The sequence below is a fragment of the Microtus oregoni genome, unplaced genomic scaffold, assembly GCF_018167655.1.
Source record: "Microtus oregoni isolate MIOR12 unplaced genomic scaffold, Mior012 000012F_ref0000307, whole genome shotgun sequence".
Taxonomy (NCBI): Eukaryota; Metazoa; Chordata; class Mammalia; order Rodentia; family Cricetidae; genus Microtus; species Microtus oregoni.
In genome coordinates, this window is record NW_024543071.1 from 28,102,544 (window position 1) to 28,122,738 (window position 20,195).

The 20,195-nt window shown below is 43.5% G+C and overlaps 1 protein-coding gene across 9 annotated transcripts in view; it reads left to right on the top strand.

Annotated features, from left to right (window-relative positions):
* Window positions 1–19,139, top strand: part of Sgms1 (sphingomyelin synthase 1) — a 261,385-nt gene extending 242,246 nt beyond the window's left edge. For all 9 annotated transcript variants that reach the window (XM_041661109.1, XM_041661108.1, XM_041661114.1 and 6 more), the window contains 3 exons: window positions 12,709–12,862; window positions 16,562–16,728; window positions 17,339–19,139. In XM_041661109.1, the coding sequence (XP_041517043.1) occupies window positions 12,709–12,862; window positions 16,562–16,728; window positions 17,339–17,518 (501 nt within the window). In that variant the 3' untranslated portion in view covers window positions 17,519–19,139. The remainder of the gene's footprint in view (window positions 1–12,708; window positions 12,863–16,561; window positions 16,729–17,338) is intronic.
* The last annotated feature ends 1,056 nt before the right edge of the window (window positions 19,140–20,195 follow it).

A 20,195-nucleotide genomic window follows, 5' to 3' on the forward strand; every position in this document is an offset into this window, starting at 1 on the left:
TGGTAAAGTTGCCACAGAGAAGTAGGTAGATGTGGATTCTGACGATAAGTCTGCGTCTGGGGCCTGTTTTCCCTTCCCTTGTTCGAGGGCTGTGCCTTTGTGAGGGTGTGTGCATTTTGAATCAGCTCTTCAAGTCCAGAGTGGCGAGTCAGCCAGAGTCATCAGTGAACCTAACCACAGTCCATGGCTAAGAAGAGCTCTGGGGTTTTGTTGGTAGAGCCAGAGGTAGCAGGCACCACACAGAGATTAACTCAAACGTGTCATCCATGTGTTGGCCGGAAATCCAATAGTGCCGTGATTTTATGGCAGGCTTCTAAAACTCAGAATCTTAAAAACAAACAGTTGAAGGTGTGTTAGCACATCTCAGCACACAGTAGTTCAAACCAGTCTATTTTATTTTGTCCACTAAGGAAATATTCTGCACACCACTCTTTAAATGCAGGACTTCATGTAGCTCAGGGAACACAACTTTTTATTTTATTCTGGAATTTTCAAATGTATTCAGTGTAGAGAGGCTAGTGTAAGGAAATCTGTTCTACCCAACACTCAGGTTCAGTCCTTATCACAACATGTTAGTTTCGGTTCATCTGTCTGCCTTTTTTTATTTTGGAAGTATTTTAAAACATATCAGACAGTGTCAGCCACTAAATCACTACAGATGTAGCATGTGCCAGAATACTGGACATTAATTACATAAGTGTTAGACTCTTGGTAGTCTAACTAATAATTCTTTAGCATTGACAGTGGAATAGTCTGTCTGTCTTGAAGGCATTTCTGAAGGTTTGTTTGCACTCGTTAGGATCCAGCGTCTGTACATATTTGCCGGGCCTGTCTGTCAGACTCCCCACCCTACCCTTACCCCCATCAGTGAAGTGTAGAGCTCAGGTCCTCGGTCCTGATCTCCACCTACAATCACACCCTAAATGGCCTCCTCTGTGTCTTGGAGACGTCGGTTCATTTGTTCCTCGCTCCTCCATACTTTTTCTCAATAGGAAGTTGTGTTTGGAGACGTGACTTGATTCAGTTTTAGCATGTTTAGCAGGAATTCTTCATGGAGAGAACTCAGAGAGCTGTTTGGATCCAAGGCGAAGAGCTGCAAAGGGCCCTCGGGTAGCAGATCGAGCTTGAGACTCGCTGTTCTGCCACATGCTGGAATGCCTCAGTAGGGGACAGCATCACAAGGAAGAGAAGGTTGGCACGTTAGAAGTCTCAGAGACCACGCCAGGCTGAGGGAATTAGAACCAAAAAGAGCCTTGTAAAATGTCTCTGATCAAGACATCATCACTGCCCTCAGCCTCTAAGACCAAAAGTCTACAGGAAGTAGAAAAAACACTGGGTCACATGCCAGTCTGCTAGCCATGAGACAGATGAAAGTTCATGGGCAAATCTAACTAATAATGTCTTTGATGTGATCTTAAGGATTTGTGAGTGAGCGGAGACAATGTAGAAAGGGCTCTATCATTGTAAGATTCTGCAAGCAGGGAAGGAACTTGGTATTGCTGTCCTTCTCTTCTACTGAGGATCGGGCAGTTTGCATTAAACACCCTGTAAATGGAGATTTTTCTTCATCCCGCCAGTCCCAGTGCACCAGTTTCTCTCCGCCCACCATGTCCCCGCAGTCCCTTATGAAATAACCATTCTGAGGCTTAATGTCATTTACAATTGTTTGGCCAATAGCCAGGTCTCTTAACTGGCTAGCTCTCTCTTATAAATGAACCCATTTCTATTAATCTGTGTATCACTGCGTGGATGTAGCTTAAGGTGATGTGGTGATGCCCTGGCATCTCACTTGCCCTGCAGCTACATAGCTTCTCATCCACTCTGCCTTCTCTTTCTCCCTATCATTGTTTTGACTTACCACTAGCTATATTCTGCCTGGCCATTGGCTGAAACAGCTTTATTCATCAACCAATAAGAGAAACACATAGTCACGGCATACATAAGAACATCCTACTTCAGCACCCACTATGTTTTATGAGCTCAGGTACAAGAGATGGGCCAGGTAGAGATATACTTTGTTGAAAACACCTCAAAATTTACCTGGTTCAGGATTGTCCCATTGTCCCTTATGGAATGAAGTTTTGAGATGATGCTGTAATAGGATCAAGATGAGCCACTAACCCCAAAGATGAAAACACCACACAGATCCGAGCTGTGTTCATGGATTAAATTGGCAATAATTAGAAGGAATGAGAAAGGAAGGGAAAGATTTCAATGACTGGGTTTTACCACTCGGATAATTATAAATGGGAAGGAAGGGCGTTAATGACTTTGCGACGAACACAAGTACTTGTGAGACAGCTAAGTGACATCTATAATGGTTAGATTTGTAGTCTCAAGTTGAAGTAAAAACTAGAGCTAGGAAATAACTATTTGTGATTTGTCATATTGTGAATGATGGTAAAAGCTGTGACTATGAATGAGAAGTCCATAGAAAGGGCAGAGAATCTTTAATGCTTATGTATAGAATTGGATGGTCAGCATCTGAGGTCTCTCTAGGCCTGGTTCTTGATAGATTTTTCTCACTCATCACTAAACACTTGGAAGGCAGTTCAGGCTTTACATGAGTGCTCTGCTGAATGAGGAACCTACACCTGGTTCCAGCATCACGTTTACCCCCATATTAGTATACCTAACCCTTTCCTCCGCATCAGAGTTCAAAATGGGCAGATTGTAAGAAAGTTGGAGCAGCAAATCTGTGACAGTAGTGATAGAAATTGGTCTCACAAGAAGGTAAGGGCTTTAGAAATAGTCACGAGGTGGCAGGGCAGCAGGCGGCACAGGCCTCCCATCACACATTGCTGCAAACGGTCGTAAGTCACTGGAGACATGCAAAGATGTGTTCACTTCGTGGATTGCATACAACAAAGCACCTTCCTGTACCCGTGGGGTGCATGCTGTGCCAGGCTTATGCTGGAGGCTGCCAAGCGTCAGATCCCTTGACTAGCCTATGGCAGTGTTGCCGCAGCTTCTCCCCAAGAGCATTTGTGGATCCCCAACCTCCCTCTTCTTGTCAGAGCTGTGTAGAACTAAAACAAACAAACAAAAAACAGGAACAGCTGGCAATCTTTGATTTTAGGTAAGTTTGTATTTTTCTAAACTCAAAAAAAAAAAGGAAAGAAAGAAAGAAAGAAAGAAAGAAAGAAAGAAAGAAAGAAAACAAAGCACCCTGTGTTTACTCCCCAGATTTGCACATACAGGCCCATGTCAACTTTTGGAAAAGTTGATCTGGTGGTGACTAAGCATTAATCTGAGCTACACAATGTTCTATTGTGGTTTCTGTGGTGACCTTAGATTTCAGACAGGAGATGACACCTCAGCCAGGGCTCTTGGCAAATGAATTTCATTTAAAGTTTTATTCAGGCCCTCAATGAACAGGCCACTGTCAAGCAAGGACCACAGTCATGTTTGGGCAGCCTCAGAGGCTGGTTAATGACTGGGGCAGCCATGGGAAACCCTCCACAGTTATCGTCTCTGCTGTTGCTATCAGCTTGTCTCAGTGGGAGATTTCAGATTCAAAGCTCCTAGAACTCGCTGGCCTCATGGGCCCCTTGCCTTGCACAAGTCCATACTTACAAGGCAGCAGACTGTGCTCTGTGACTATTATAACCCTTTCTCAGGTGGCAGTTGTGGTATTTCATAAGCCCTCCACACTGACACGTTTTAGTAGTTGAATTAGCCCTTGTCAGCCTTCTGAGGACTTCGGAAAGTGCTGTCCATTACCAAAGTAACTTGGTGTCATAGAGTTAAATTGTGTGGAACTTAAGTTTTCATTGATTGATATTGATTTTGCAGTCTTCTGTATACTTTACCAGCTTCTTTTTTTCTTTCTTTTTTTTTTTTTTGAACAACAGTGGTAACAATGTACCATATCATTTCTAGTTTTAGAATTACCTTATTTGTTTTGTTTTGCTTTTCAAGACAGGGTTTCTCTGTTTAACCATCCCAGACTGTCCTGGAACTCTCTATGGAGCAAGCTAGCCTCAAGCTCAGGGATCCACCTGCCTCTATATCCTAAGTGCTGGGATTAAAGGTGTGCACCACCACCGCCCAGCTAAAAAGTACTTGTGTTGTGAATAAGGTTTATTATAGACACGCTGAAAGTATATAGCAAAGAAAATGTTTTTAAATTCATATTTAAATACATTAGTCCTTTATGGTTATCTTTCTTATAATTCCAATTCTGCTGTCTGCACATTTATTACTCTTGTTGCAGCTTATATTTAACAGTGTATTTTGCATTATTTTATAGATTTTCAGCTTCTCCAAGGATTTCTTACTATGGGGAGGGCATCACTCATTCAGACTGCAAGAAAATGCAGATTGCTGATGTGATTGCAGTTGGCTAATACAAGTTATTTCTTCGAGCAAACATCTCTGGAGAGCCTGTCCTGTGTGGACGTAGTGTTGAATATTAAGGGCACAAATGTCCATAGCAAGTGTCCCATCCACCTCCATCCTCCCTCCATGGGCCTCTAGAGCTAGGATCCTTGTGTGATCCATCAGGTCGCTCCCTGGCTTGTTCACTCCTCCCTGTATGAATATGAAGGTCCCAGTTGCCATGGACACACAGGAAAACAGCCATTGTGCTGTGCAGGCAAGCTGCCCTGCAGGAGGTGTGTCTGAGCCAAGGTTCTGAAGGACAAGTCAGAATCTGTGAAGTGGAAACAGAGGGAAGATGGATAGAAAGGGATCATGCAAAGGACTGTAGAATAACTTGAGGTTTAGTGAGCACAGGTATCTGGTTCTCTGGCCCCAGGGGCCTGAGATGAAGTGAAACAGGCAGGATGTGGGCAAATTTGAAAGGGCTTTATACCTTTCTAATGAGTTTTGACTTCAAGGACCATAGGAAGCCTGGAAAGGTTTTAGTAGGAAGTTATTATGTACTCAATTTATCTTTTGGATACATCTTCCTAGTCATACAGTAGGGTGCTTGGGAGAAAAGGAGATAGACTTTGATTGGTGCCAAATCATGTACCCCCTTTTCATTCTCACTGTGGTTCCAAATATGGTTTATTTTCATTTAATGCTGAAAACTCTGAGTGGAGGAAACTGCAGTCAGTTCAGAGATATGGGGCTCTGACTAATGTTTCAGAGCTGCCAGGTGACAGAGGCAGGACATCTGGCCACTGTCTGTTGTAGATGGTACTTTTTCATGGTTGTGTGAATTGGTGAGGAATACCTAGACCTGGCTGGTAGCTCTGTCACTATTGAGGGAAACATTGAGGAGGCAAAAAGCCTTACAGATATTAGGAGCAATCAACTGTGAAGAAGCAAGACATTAATTGAGCAGTTCCAGAGAGCCTTAGAGGTGACTATGTATGCCTCAGGGGGAAACCTTACCTGTAAGTAGAAGTTTCTCTGTCCTACAGCTGCTCTCAATTAAATACTCAGTCTTAAATTAATTATAAATGTTTGGCCAATAGCTCAGGCTTATTGCTACCTAGCTCGTACATTTTAAGTTAACCCATATTCCTTATTTACACACTGCCATGTGGAGGTACCTTTGTTAGTATGGCACATTTATCTACTGCTTTCTCTGCATCTGGCTGTGTGACTTCTAATTCTGCCTTTCTCCTTCCCATCATCCTTTGTTTGTTTTTCCTACTTATACTTCCTGCCTGGCTACTGGCCAATCAGCATTTTATTAGCATGACATATTCAATTCCTGTTCCCTTGCATTTGGCTGGTAACTGCTGACTCTGCCCTTCTCCTTCCCATCATTCTTAGATCCGTCACCCTTCCTATACTTCCTGCCTGGCTACTAGTTAATCAGTGTTTTAGTGTACTAATTTGAGTGACAAGTCTTAGCAGTATACAAGAGGATTGTTCCACAGCACTTCCCCACTGGCTTAGGGTACAGGAGGTGGGCAATGGCAGTTTGATCTTAGGGAATGGTCTTGGAGCTACCTGGGCATGAGAGGCCATCAGTGATAACTCTGAAAAAGCCAGGCTGTTCTGCTTGGGAACTCTCCCTCTGGCCATGATGGGTTTGTCAAACTTTGTTTCTTGCTTTTGCAATGCTGAGACTTGAGCCCAGGCCCTGTCATCTATCTTTCTCACTGAGCTGTAGCCTCATCCCTCAGGATTATGCTTGAGACAGTTTGAGCATAGCAATATCAGTTTGCAATAAATCAAAAGAAACTTTATAACTTGAGAGACACTTTAGAAAAAAAACTAATAAATGTAAAAGAAATAGAAACTGATTATTTGATATCTATTGCAGAAATAATTTGAAAATTATAACCCATAATGGGTGGTTTGAAGCTTTTGGGAGAGGGTTGGGTCCAATAGTATTTAAACAGTTTTTCATAATCACATTTCTTATTAATTATTAGAGGGCAAAGATAACATATTTAGTGGAGAAATCTGGCAGGCATTGTGTGGCCAGATGGCCACACCAGTAGCCGGACAAATGTCACCAGGGCTTCCTCACAGGTGCACTGGGATAGAGACCACAGCCGTTCTGTTTATTCTGCCAACAGCATTTAATTTGAATTTAAGCAGACTGCAGCACTCAGAGAAAATCCAAGGAAGGAGATGATCTTAAAGTGTGACTATCACAGGAGAAGAAAATGAAGACAGAAGCTCTGTCGTTTCTGTGAGAAGCCAGAGCACTACAGGCCCCTTGGCACTGGTCCCTGAGTTGATCCTAGGTCAGTGGGGAGGGATCCAGAGATGATGTTGGGGCTGGTGAGTGGTCTGCATAGAAGCTATGAGATGTGACTGAGGTTGGATCACTGTAGATTTCATGCATGATTATAGCTTCTTACTTTGGATTTTGGAGTGAGGTGTTATAAAACTTATGACACGGGAAAAGAGAAGTAGATGTAGTGAAATACTGACATGGAGTCAAAATGAAGGGCTTCGTTATTTTTCCATGTAAAAATTTCAAAATAAAAACATGAGTACATTTTTTGTAGCCTCCACTTCCTAACTAGGTTGACTAGAGGAACTTGAACACTCCTACTTCCCAAATTTAGAGCAATATAATTTTATTATAGGGACATTTTGCTTTAAACACTGGAGTGTGAGTAACAGATCCAGAGTGGATCCAATTTAAAGTTTTTATGAGGCCTTTGGATAGTGTCCTTATTAAAGGCTATGAAAAATTATTATTTTTGGCTGGAGTATAAAGAGACTGGTGGTAGATTAGTGTCTTGTTGCTGATGTTGCTTAGAGATCTCCACCCACCCCAAAGCCTGCTTAATGTAGGAGCTGATGCAAACATTTGAGTGTGGAAAAGGGCCAAACTGTCCATAGCCAAGTGGAATAAAAAGTCCTGGAAACCCTGTAGGAGAAGTGCTTAGTGAAGCCTCCTGCTGAGAAGTTGTGGTGGCATTTGCAGAGGAAAGCCTGTCTCTGCAGAACTGGGAGAGTTCAAGAGTCTCCTGAGTGGTCGGGAGCTGATCACAATGAGCATCCCGCAGAGCCACAGGTTCACAGAGAACCAGAGCGATCTCCTTTTCATCTGCTGGCTGTTAGGAACTGAGCCTGAGGTTCCCCCTCCAAAAATTGCTTCAACTTGATAACAGTAATACTATCCTCAATTTCTGTAATGTGAGCAGTCACTTTGAAAACAGGTAGTACCTGAGGCTAGGAGAGATAAAATGTTTCCTGCTTGGTTAACCTAAAAACTCTTGTCAGAACATGAAGTTCGTAGGGAAAAGCGAGAGTACAGGGAAGAAAATGGAGTATCAATTCAATCCAAACAAATTATGTGCATGTATGAATATTTAGTAAAGGGGTTTTGGGGGAGGGGAGAAGTGGACAGTTTCAAGACAGGGTTTGTCTATGTAGCCCTTGACTGTCCTGGTACTTGCTCTGTAGACCAGGCTGGCCCTGGACTCAGAGAATCCGCCTGCCTCTGCCTCCCAAGTACTGGGACTAAAGATGTGTGCCACCACACCCAGCTTAAATAAAGTATTTAAAATAGGGCTTGAGTTAGACTTGAGCTCATTTTTGTTCCTATGAAGTGTATCTGAGGATCCAGTGAGACGGTTTAGCATCTGCCATCAACCCTGAGTTCGGTCCTCGCGCCAGTGTCAAGGTGGAAGGAAAGCACCAACTCAACAGTCATCATCTGGCCCCAACATGTGTACTGGGGCACACTCATGCTCAGCTCCCCCCCCAGTGGCACACTCATGCTCAGCTCCCCCCCAGTGACACACTCATGCATGTCCCCCAGTGGCACACTCATGCTCAGCTCCCCCCCAGTGACACACTCATGCATGTCCCCCAGTGGCACACTCATGCTCAGCTCCCCCCAGTGGCACACTCATGCTCAGCTCCCCCCAGTGGCACGCTCATACATAGCTCCCCCCCCCCAGTGACACACTCATGCATGTCCTCCATGGCACACTCATGCATGTCCCTCAGCAGCACACTCATGCTCAGCTCGCCCCAAGTGACACACTCATGCATGTCCCCCATGGTACACTCATGCACAGCTCCCTCCCATACACAATCAAAAATAAATAATAAGGTATATTTGCAAGCGAGACATGATGGCACATACCTGTAACCCCAGCACTAGGAAAGGCCCTGAGTTTGAGGCTAGTCTGGACTCCATGATAAGAGCTGTCTCATACACGCAAAAAATTCTCTTGGAGATTAGTGTAGCATAATAGAAAGCAAGGAGAGCTCGAATTGGGTTGAGAGTGCCTGGCTTAAGAAGGCATTGGAAAAGGTTAAATCAATTAAATTTTATTAGAACAGCAACGAAGTATGAACTTGGAAATGCTGCCCCCTTGCTGTTTCAGGAGGTGCTTACAGCCACGGGGTGCTCTCTCCAAGAGCCGGGTAGGATCATTTGTATTTGGCTCACAGATAGGACCCCTTGTTCTGATCTGAGTCCTTATGTCCTCGTGAGCAGTCCGCAGCCCTCTGTGTACTTGTCTTCTGCAGGATGAACATCATAGCACCGCTGTGAGCCAGCAGACGAGCGTAGGATGGTGGAAGGAGGCAGCTGATGGGAGAATCCTGTTACAAGTTTGGGATCTGTGAAAAGGGAACGCAGTGTTGTGTTCTGTAAAGCCGCCCCACCACTCCTTTTTTACTGAGCAATTGGGTGACAGGAGAACAAAACAAGAAGAGAGCAGGCGACTTTGAGTGACTGATCTTCCTGCTAAGGAATCTATCCTTCCTTTCTGTTACTTTACTCTCCTAGTGGGGCCTCAAGAACTTTCATATCCTTAGTGTGTGAGTATCCAGTCTTGTTCTCAGAAGGCCACCTGCCCGTTAAAACTCAGACAATGGCATGCTTTGCCGTCATTTGTGGAGCTGACTGAGCCCGCCCTCCGAGCATGTGGCTTTCTCAGTGGCAGGATGCTCAAGGCAGGAGCCCACCGGTTCTGTTTCTGTCGCTGCTGTGTGATCCCTGTTTGGTCAGCTCCCCTGCTGTTGGTCTGGTTGCTTTAAGAAGCAGCTTTCGGGGACATGTGATCAATAATAATGCATTTTCTAGTTTGAAGGAAGACTGTTATTTAGGATCAATACACTGTAATTGGCAATGTAGGTAGACTGATGGAATGGCATTTTCCTAAGAGATCTTTGGCGGACCAGGGTAGTTGAAATGCGACATTGATGGTGTGCTCATAATTGTTACTCCCTCTGGATCCGGCGCTCAGTCTGACCAAACTCTGAGGGACTAGCATGGCCGTTGGCATGGTACTTTGCTAATAGTGTGGTCGTGCATTGTTTAAAGGCAAGAATGCTTTCAGGCAAACTCTGTGCCCCTGAGATTTAGCCTGTTCCTTCTAGACTGCAAAACTAGCCTTATAGCATATGACTGTGTTGAGCATTATAGGCAAGTGTAACCTGATTTCAGTATTTGTATGTCTAGTCATGAAAACATACAATGTAAACTAAAAGATTTACTGAAGGTGCAGCTCAGGGCAGTCGCCAGGAATGGAGCTTGCTCTTGGGGGGCCAAGGAGTAGTGTGAAGTCCTAGAAAGTGGCTGTGTGCTACTGTAGACCTAGTAGACACTGCACTGCACACGTAGGCTGTGCTCCACTTGTAAAGACTGTTTTCCCTCACTAGAGTGACATATACTGTAATCTTTATAAACTTTGGTTTAGTATTCCTTTGTAATGATACTTACCTTAAAATACATTGTAAAGCAAATATACTGTAAAAATACATGTAAAACAGAAGTATTTTCTTAAGACACACAGTAGCCCTGGTCTGCAGCAGATCCCCTATACACGGGATCCACTCATCACCATACACAGGGTCCCCTCCCTCATCACTATACACAGGGTCCCCTCCCTTATCACCATACACAGGGTCCCCTCCCTCGTCACCATACACAGGGTCCCTCCCTCGTCACCATACACAGGATCCCTCCTTCGTCACCATACACAGGATCCCCTCCCTCGTCACCATACACAGGGTCCCCTCCCTCGTCACCATACACAGGGTCCCCTCCCTCGTCACCATACACAGGGTTCCCTCCCGTGTCACCATGCACAGGTCCCCTCCCTCATCACCATGCACAGGATCCCCTCCCTCGTCACCATACACAGGGTCCCCTCCCTCGTCACCATACACAGGGTCCCTCCCTCGTCACATACACAGGATCCCTCCTTCGTCACCATACACAGGATCCCCTCCCTCATCACCATACACAGGGTCCCCTCCCTTGTCACCATGCACAGGTCCCCTCCCTTGTCACCATGCCCAGGGTCCCCTCTTAGAGGTCACCCAGTTACGGTTCTGTAAGTGTGCTTAACAGACAGCCAAGTGTCACTTTCCTGTGATTCAGTGACTTTTAGTCTGTGCCCCCCACTTTTGGAGGTGAGGATTGAATGACTTTCATAGGGGTCGCCTAAGGCCGTCGGAGAAACACAGATATTTACAGTACAATTCATAGTAGCAAGATTACAGTTATGAAGTAGCAGCAGAATTGATCTCGTGGGTCAGGGGTCAGCATAGCATGAGGAACTGTGTTAAAAGATCACAGCATTAGGAAGGTGAGAACCGCTGCTGTCGTTACCTTTCCCTTTCTGTACAGTAGTTTGCTCCCCGGAGTTGATAATTGCCTCGTGTTTTGTTCTGTTTCAGTAGTTTTCTATATGTTTCTTTCTACTCAACTTATGCCTTATAGTCAAAAGCCTTGACTAACCCACAGTCTCCTGCCCTCCAATACCTCTGGAAAGCATCTAGACTGGGCACTTTGTGAGTCCATGTTGCCGCTGCCACACAGTGCTGTGGCACTCCCTTCATTGCCTCCCAGAAAGGTCTTCCTCTCTCTGCATTTACTCACCAGCTTTGTAGAATGCATCCTCTGCAGGTCCTGGAGAAGAATAGAGACATGACAAATTTTATAAAGTCTTATGTACGTATAAAGAGTTAGTTGCGTGGCTAGGTCTAAAATCTAAATTGGAAATCACATTGCTTAATAAATTGAAGCCCTCTCCCTGCCCTCAAGCAATGTCTTTTTCTGGAATGTTCTCTCAAAGTCATATCCGTATGGATCCTTCATCTAAAGCGTGGTTTTAATCTCTGAGGACTTTGGCACGGCAGTACCCAGTTCTGAAGTGCCACAGCATGGAATCTTTCAGTGTAAGTCTGCTTCCTTCTGTTTGCTGAGCATTCAGAGTTGCCTTTGAATTAGAAGAGTCAAATCCTCTGGGATCTGGCAGCTTGCTTTCCTGAAGTAGAAAACCTGATTGCTATTTGTAAGGGAAAAGATAATGAAACATGCATTTTTCCGAAGCTGGGGTATTAGCAATTAAATGTTGAAAGGGGATTATGGTAATTAAACTGGCCAACTAGAATGAACAGGAATGCTGCACGTTGGTTCCGTGGTTAAGAGCATTTGTGGCTCTTATAGAGGACCAGGGTTTGACCTCCCAGCACCCACATAGTAGCTCAGAACCATCCATAACTGCTCTTCCAGAGGACCCTCTTCTGCACTAGGCACACACTTGATATACATACATACATGCAAGTGAAACATCCATTCACATAAATAAATCTAAGAACAAAATTGAACAAAAAGAATACTGCAGTCATAGATACAAACATTTGCATGTCTTTGGTGGAGCAAATACACGTTGCATCAAGTGAGTTAGTTAAGCCATTTATTACTTGAATATCCAGCTGAGGCTTGTATCTTAGGCAGATAGATTGCTTTATAAGTTTCTCTCCTACTCTTACTAACAGGAAAAATAGCCGCTGTTGCCTGTGTAATTTCAGAGGGCTGAACATACATCGTTTTGAGTCCCTTGTTTCATGTATTTAACTGACTAACCTCCAATTGCTTTGGCTAATAATTGTTATCCTTTGGGCAAAAATGTTTGCTTAAGAGTCATGCTTTCTTTTTCCAAAGTAGAAATTACAGTAAATCAACCATTAATTCCTTCTGCTTCATTGTATTAAAATTTAAGTTGGATACAGGCGTATAGCTTAGTGGTAGAGCACTTGCCTTCCATGCTTGAGGCCCTGGGTTAAAATCCTGAACCTTAAACATTGCTGAAATGTACTATCGAAGAAATGCCAGCATCTGAATGAGGTTCTAGATCCAGATACGGCAGTGCTAGTACCATACACTTTCCAGGGGCTGCCACTAACCCGATGAACAGTGCGTGCACACTTGATGAGGAGGATCGTGTGTGTTTTAATAAAGTATATGAAAAGCCAATGGGATGCTAGCAAAGATTCATGGGAACTAATGATGAATCTCATTTCTCTTTTCCATAGCTCTTTGGAGACTGGGAAGCTCAAGTGCGGAGGATAATGAAGCTCATCGCCGGAGGCGGCTTGTCCATCACCGGCTCTCACAACATGTGCGGGGACTATCTGTACAGTGGCCACACGGTCATGCTAACACTCACCTACTTATTTATCAAAGAATGTAAGTCTAAAACAACCTTGCTTTGTGATGTTGTCGCCTGCCACTCCCCATGATCCTTTGGAAAATCAGTTTGTGGAAAGTCCCCTAAAGCCAGGCTGGAGGCGTGAGGACTGCTGTCTTATCTTATTGTGCCTGTGCATCCGGCAGATGTTTGGAATGACCTTAGCTGCAGCTCTTGTGGGGGGTGCTTTGTTCCTGGATGGCAGCTGTAATATTTGGTCAGTTTTAAATATATGTAACGGAATCATTTACATAAGTGTGTATGTATATATGAGTTTGAGTGCGTGTATATGTATGTGTATGTACATATATGTGTATATGTATGTACATATATATGTGTGTGTATTGTGCTACTTTTTCCTTTCAGATTGTTTTTGGTACATGAGGCTTGGTTCATTCTTTCTCATTGCTGTTAGAATTTGAGCCCTATAATCGAACAACAGATTATTTGTTTCTCCAGAAAATTCAGTTTTCCTCAAAATTGTACAGTCATAAACTGTTCAATGAACACTCTCTAAGCAGTTCCCATGAAGAGTGATGAATGAAGTAGGATGCTGTGGTCCTTCAGAGGAGGGACGCATGCCACCGCCACAGTCCGGAAATGTTTTATGTGCATTGTAACTGAAAGCCAGTGTGCTGGGAGCTGAGAGTAGTAGCGAGAAAGAGAATCAATAGATAAGTAGCAACGATCAGAGGGTACCCTAAGCTGCAAAGCAGAGTCAGTGGGGTACACTTAGGGAATGGGAGAATAGGGAACAGTGTCTTCTGAATCTCTTTCAAAGTGGGAGAAAACACCCCCCCCCCCCCCCCCCCCCCGCAGGAGCTTTCAAGGGGCTTTGGAGAGAGCAGACCAGAGACCAAGAGATAGGTCATTGGTTTCTGTTGTAGTTATGCAGAGTGGGTGTGGCCTGGCCTGCCCAACACCCATGGGGAGAAGTGGAAGGTACGGTGGTGGGGGGGGGAGGGCGGGTACATATCAGATAGGAAGTAGGGAAGGAGGAAAAGGAAGCAGATTGGCCAGCCCTGACCTTGAAACAAAAGTAAAAGGATGTGACTATGTGATCAAATAAAGTGAATTCTAGTAATGTCTATTCAAAGGGTACATGAACCTTATCTCATAATAAATATAACCAGATATAGAAAACGGGAACCTTAGGGGTCAAATGCCATTGGCCCTTTGGGAAAGGAGTGCCTGCCCCCTACTGGTCAACACCTGAAATAGTTTCTCATGTTAAAATCTATAAGGGATCATAAGCACCACACAAGACCAGGCAAGCACCATGCAAGAATCACAAGACTCTGGTGTGGGATCCTGGAACTATCAGCTACCAGCACTATGACTGGGAAAAATCTTTAATCTCTGTGCGACTTTTTGTTTCTTCATCTTTAAAATGAATTTTTATTTCATGAGTGGAGAAGAAGTTATAAACATTTTTTAAAAATGGTGTGGATGGATACTCACAGAAAATGTCTATATAGTAGCTGCTTTTTCTGTATCATTAAAGTATCAAGTATGAATATTAGTGGGCTATTCCTGCCCCCACCATCCAATTTAAAATTGGGGGAAAAAAAATCAAAGAAAAAACCCTTTCCTCCCTCTCCTCCTGATCCCCTTGTCCTTGTTTATTGTTCATTACTTATACAACCCTGTGATTAGTGTCTTCCTCCGCTCTCCCCTTCTGGCAAGGCTTCCCCCACCAAGGCTGTCCTTTGCCTCCTCTGAGCGTTGGTCCAGGCATCTCAAGCAGGACCTCTCTCTGGGCATGGTAGATGCACACTGCCTTAGTGGGTGACTGACGGACCTCCTGAAAATCCTCCAGGAAAACGCAGTACCTTCTTCCTGGAAGTGGGGGCAGTAGATCCCTCCAAACTTCTCTCTGAACTCCCAGACCCTCTAGCTAGCCCCCTAGCCCTTGAGAATGGGAAAGAGGAAGACATACCTTTACTAACAGAGGGCTTCTCAGTGGTCTTCCCAGATCCGGGAACAGACAAGTATTTGTGTGGCAGGATCCTGTCTTTAGGAAGATGTTTGAACTACAAATTCCGGGCATTTGTTCTTTTATTTATACTTCAGAATTAGCAGCCACACAGTCTTTCTGATGATTGTGTAATTACAGAACCCAGAGGACAGGACGGCAGCCGGAGTGAGGTGACTGTGTAGTTACAGAGCCAGGAAGGCAGGACGGCAGCCATACTGGTTATAATTGCTTTGTTCGTATTTAAGCCTCTGTGGCACAAACATGAGCTAAACAAGGATGGCTCCGCTGAGTGTGCCAGACTGGATGGGGGAAAGGCCATGAGGCCTCAACTCTACACAGAGAACTGTAGACAACTGAGTAAAGCTGGGAACACGAGAGGGGGGCTCTCCCCAGGGAAGAGCATCGCAATTGATTGCCCAGTGTCAAACGAAAACATACGTACAAGTAATATTATAGGGACTCGGCAGGATATTTGTGACTATGTCTGTATATACGAACACAAATGTATACAGTAACAATTAGTGAAAAAAGAGGCCTTGAATTTGAAGGGGAGTGGGGAGGGACATATGGGAGGATTTGGATGGAGGAAGGAGAAGGGAGAAATGTTGTAATTAAATTAAATTAAATTTTATAAAAATGGATCTGTGACACATTGGGTATTGGGTTTATATAAAGCATTTGCCTCAATTTATCAACAAGTGAAATTTAATTAATGGTCATTGAATAGGGCTTGAGGCCTCGGCTCTAGGGGTGGAGTTCATGAGGTGTGAGCATGAGGATATCAGGTAGGCACAGAAGTGTGCTTGTAACTCCAGAGCTGTGGACAAGACAGGGAGTCCTGGGAACAAGCTGAGGAGCTAGACTAGTTGAATTGGTGAGCTGTGGTTTCGATTGCGAGACCCTCCCTCGGCACATAAGGTAGAGAATCAAAAGAGTAACTCGTCAACAACCTCTGGTTTGTACGTGTGAGACACACATGCACCTACATACATGTGTGTCTACACTCATACAAACATGCATACATATATACACATAAAACTGTCAGTAGACAGTCTTTGAAAGTAGCCAGCTCTGATGGCATAAGCCTTTAATCCCAACACTCAGGAAGCAGAGGCAGCCAGATCTCTGTGTTGGCCAGCTTGGTTCACAGAATGAGTTCCAGGACAGCTGGGGCTACACAGAGAGACCCACTGTCAAACAAGTAAACAAAAAAACAAAACAAAAAAAATTGAAGTGCATTGAAATAACCTGTGCATATTTGGTTATAGTCACCTTTCCTTTTTTAAAATTTATTTACTTTTATTTTGTGTGCATTGTGTTCTGCCTGCAGGTATGTCTGTGTGAAAGTGTCCAATCTTAGAGTTAGATAGCTGTGAGCTGCATGGGGTGCTAGGATTTGAACCCGGGTCCTCTAGAAGAGCAGCCAGTACCCTTAACCACTGAACCATCTCTCTAGCCTCCGTAATCACCTTTGAAGTTACATTTCTAATTATATAAAGCAACTTCTAGCCCTATATAGATTACTGCTGCTTGTCACGTACTCATTGAAAGTTGTTTCCAGCTAGCCTTGGTTATAGAGAAATAAAGTCTTTTGGTTTGCTGACCCAGGCTTTCAGGAGAAAAGATGTAAGACAGTTGGTCTCGGGAATGGCAGAGGCATGACTGAGTGCCCTTCATGGTATCTGAGAACAGGACAATTGCAAATCTTTCTTCTTTCTAGATTCCCCTCGGCGACTCTGGTGGTACCACTGGGTTTGCTGGCTCCTCAGCGTCGTTGGAATCTTCTGTATTCTCTTAGCACACGACCACTACACTGTGGACGTGGTGGTGGCCTACTACATCACCACAAGACTCTTCTGGTGGTATCACACAATGGCCAACCAGCAAGTGAGTCTGCCCCTTCCCTGCCTTTGATTTTAACTGCTCATGCCCAGCTCAGTGCCGCCATTGTAGCCTGGAGTCAGAGGAACGGGGAGGAAATGAATCTGTGGATATTTTCCACAGCTTCTCCTTCTTAGAAGTAGCAGACTGAGATGGCACTGGTTTTTATACCTCTGAGCCTCTGCAGAATCTGTTTTGTAAAGTGTTGCTATAATGATACAGATACTGCTTTCTTCTGAAATATAGACCCCGCTGCCTGTGAAAAGAATATTAGCTAAGCATGTGTCTACACTTTGTTTGATGTGCCTTCTTAGCCTCCATTTGTTATGTTGGGCCCCTCACTAGTTTTGTGGTTATATTTAAGTTTTCCCTTATTATAAGCATAGGCTAGAAAGGAAAGGCTGAAATATTTAACAGGCAAGAGTTGAGGGAGTCTCAGTTTTCCTTGCTGTGCTGGAATTTTATGATTTGGGGAATAGTATGGAGGACCCAGAGTGAAGCTGGGCTGTACGGATGGGTGTGGGGCGAGTCTGGGATCCTTTGAATTTCAACATGGGAAGCATTTTTGAATGAAAGATTGTAAGATAAACAATGTGCGTGTTCTTCGCTTTCTTAGGTGCTAAAGGAAGCATCCCCGATGAACCTCCTGGCCAGGGTGTGGTGGTACAGGCCATTTCAGTACTTTGAAAAGAATGTCCAAGGAATTGTACCTCGATCTTACCATTGGCCCTTCCCCTGGCCAGTAGTCCACCTTGGTAGACAAGTCAAATATAGTCGGTTGGTAAACGACACATAACAGCGCTACAAAGAGGGGAATATGAGGACCTGTCCGAAGTGCTAAGAACTCCATGAGAGAAGATGCCATAAACAAACACCTCCCTCCTGCTATTATCTTTCAACAGTTACCTTGACTTAACCTATTGAGTTACCTGGTCAGCACTGTGATCTTTTTTTTTTCTCTCCAAAGGACCTACAGTGGACAACAATAAAGAAAATTGACCCTTCTCATGCACTGTACGCATTTCCTGTTATTAAGCCTGGGGCTTCTCTAACCGGCAGCCACCACTTCCTCTGTGCAATTCAGCAGCGCCACTGTGCGCACGCTTCCATGTCATAAGCTCTGGCCTTTCCAGCCATATCTGGAAATAAAGTGTGTTATTTTCTTGGGAAAACATACTTTTCATATCTCTTGCCCCAAAGACAGGGCTGTAAGCCATTTTCTAGCAAATGTCTCTATGAAGGGTTCAACGTGTCTGAACGGGATTTGGTTCCGAAATCTCTCTGCCTGCTGTGCTGATGCTCAGCTGAAGATGGTAGGTCTGGAGAGGTCTGCTCACTTGGGGTTTTATAAAATCAGCAGAGACAGTGTATTAAAAACTGCAAAAAAAGGAAAAAAAAGATTCTGTTATAAAGTGATTTTTCTAAGTATTTCCTAACTTTATTTTTCAAAAATGATGTTATGAAAACCAAATTTGAAGATTTTTACATGTCACAGAAAACAGAGTGAAAATTTAAAAATGCTTCTTGGGAGAGAAATTTGTCTATGTTTCTAGTGCCTTTCTTGTCTTGAGTGTATGGTCGGTAGGCAATCTTAAATGTTTTTATTTAAAATAAAGTATTCCATGAAAATATAAATGTATGTATACACTACTAAATTTTGCATTTATAGCTAAATTAAATGAAAAGACTGCTAATGGTTTTAAAAATGTTTTGAATTAAAGAATAGGGTTGTGAATTAAGAGTATGTGCCCATTCACATTTTGTGAGCAGGCAATGATGGCACATACCACTGAAATTAGTTCATCTATTTGGTAGTTCAGTTTTAACTACTCAATAAAAACAGCCATGAATATCTTTTTAAAGAGAGTTTTGAAAATGATCACTTAGCCTAAAACTTGAAAGCTATAAATTAGTTGTCCATACTCTCATGACAATTTTGTTGGTGAATAACAACAAAAAAGAGATCTATTTCTTTAAAATAGATTTGTGCAGAACCTGCATGTTTTACTCCTGACATGCGTGTGTTTGGGGAAGTATTCTGCTCCATACTTGCCAACGTGGAGAACAAAATAGTTTTCTAAGAACGAAGAAGTATATATATATATATACATATATAAAATATCCATTCTGTATTTTATGTGCAGCAGAATTACCTTCTGTAGGTTGTATGTGTGTGTATGTGTGCACAAGCGTGTGTGTGTGTGCGTGCGTGCGCGTGTGCGAGTGTGTGTTACTCACAAGGTGATATTTGTATTGTAAAACAATAATGGTGAAGGAAATAAAAAGGCTTTTAAATTTTTGTTTGTTTTGAATCTTTGTAAAGTTATTATTCCAGAGCGTATACTGAGATCTTACAGCTTACCTAAATCATAAATTAATCAAGATGCACTTTGTAATAAAAACTGATACTGAAAGTATATGGCCGTTCTGTTGTGTTCATCTTCACGGAACTCACGACCTTGTTAAATCAGTGCCGGAAACCAAGCCTCGAGATCTCCTCAAAGCGTGTGTGATCCAAATCCTTAGTATTTACCTATTTCTCCATGCAGGACTTTAAGATGTATTTTTATCATCATAAGCTCCTACAGCTCTTTGCTTTTCAGTCTGTAAAAGGAAACACAGATAAGTTAAAATCAAACTGTTAATATTGTTTACCTGTGAATTCTTGAATTCTCAACCAAATTAATCACTTTTTTTTTCTGTAATGAACCAATGTAACCTTTTCCACATAGATCTAGGGAAGGAAGGGTTTGAGGCAGTGGTTCTCAAGCTTCCTAATGCTGAGACCCTTTAATACAAGTCCTCATATTGTGTTATGCCTCGACCATGAGATTATTTCATTACTACTTCTTACCTATAATTTTGCTACATTATGAATTGTAATGTAAATTATCTGATATGTGATCCCAAATGGGTCGTGACCTACAGGTTGAGAACCTCTAATCTGAGTTGAGGTTCAGTGGCAGAGTGTGGACAGTCTGTGACTTGGGAAAACTCTTCACCAAAACATGATACTGATCCCTGATTTAAGGCACAGAAGGGTTTAATAGAAGAGGCCTGTCTTTTTTTGTTAAAGGAGTGCCCCAGGGAGGCCGGTAAAACCAGGGAGTTTGCAGTTTGTGTGTCCCAGGCCTACAGAGCAAACAATCAAAATGCTGCACCTGGTCCATCTTCAATTCTTGGTGGGGTTGGCTTCTCTTGTGCCCTAAACAGATGCTACGTACTGAAAAGGAAGCAGGGTGGGTAGCCATATAAATTACTACCGCGTCTTAGAAATGGGCTCTTTTCCTCCCTCTAAGAAACCTGAGGTAGTGTTTTGTTGTGGTAGAGGGTTGAATCCAGGGCTTTGAGTCTTCTGGGCAGGTAGTGTGCCATTTGCTGCGTCCCTGCCTCACCATTCCCACGGTCTCATGTAGCCTAGGCTAGTCTTGAACTCCTGATCTGCCTTCCCCCTACTTTCCAAGGGCTGGGAT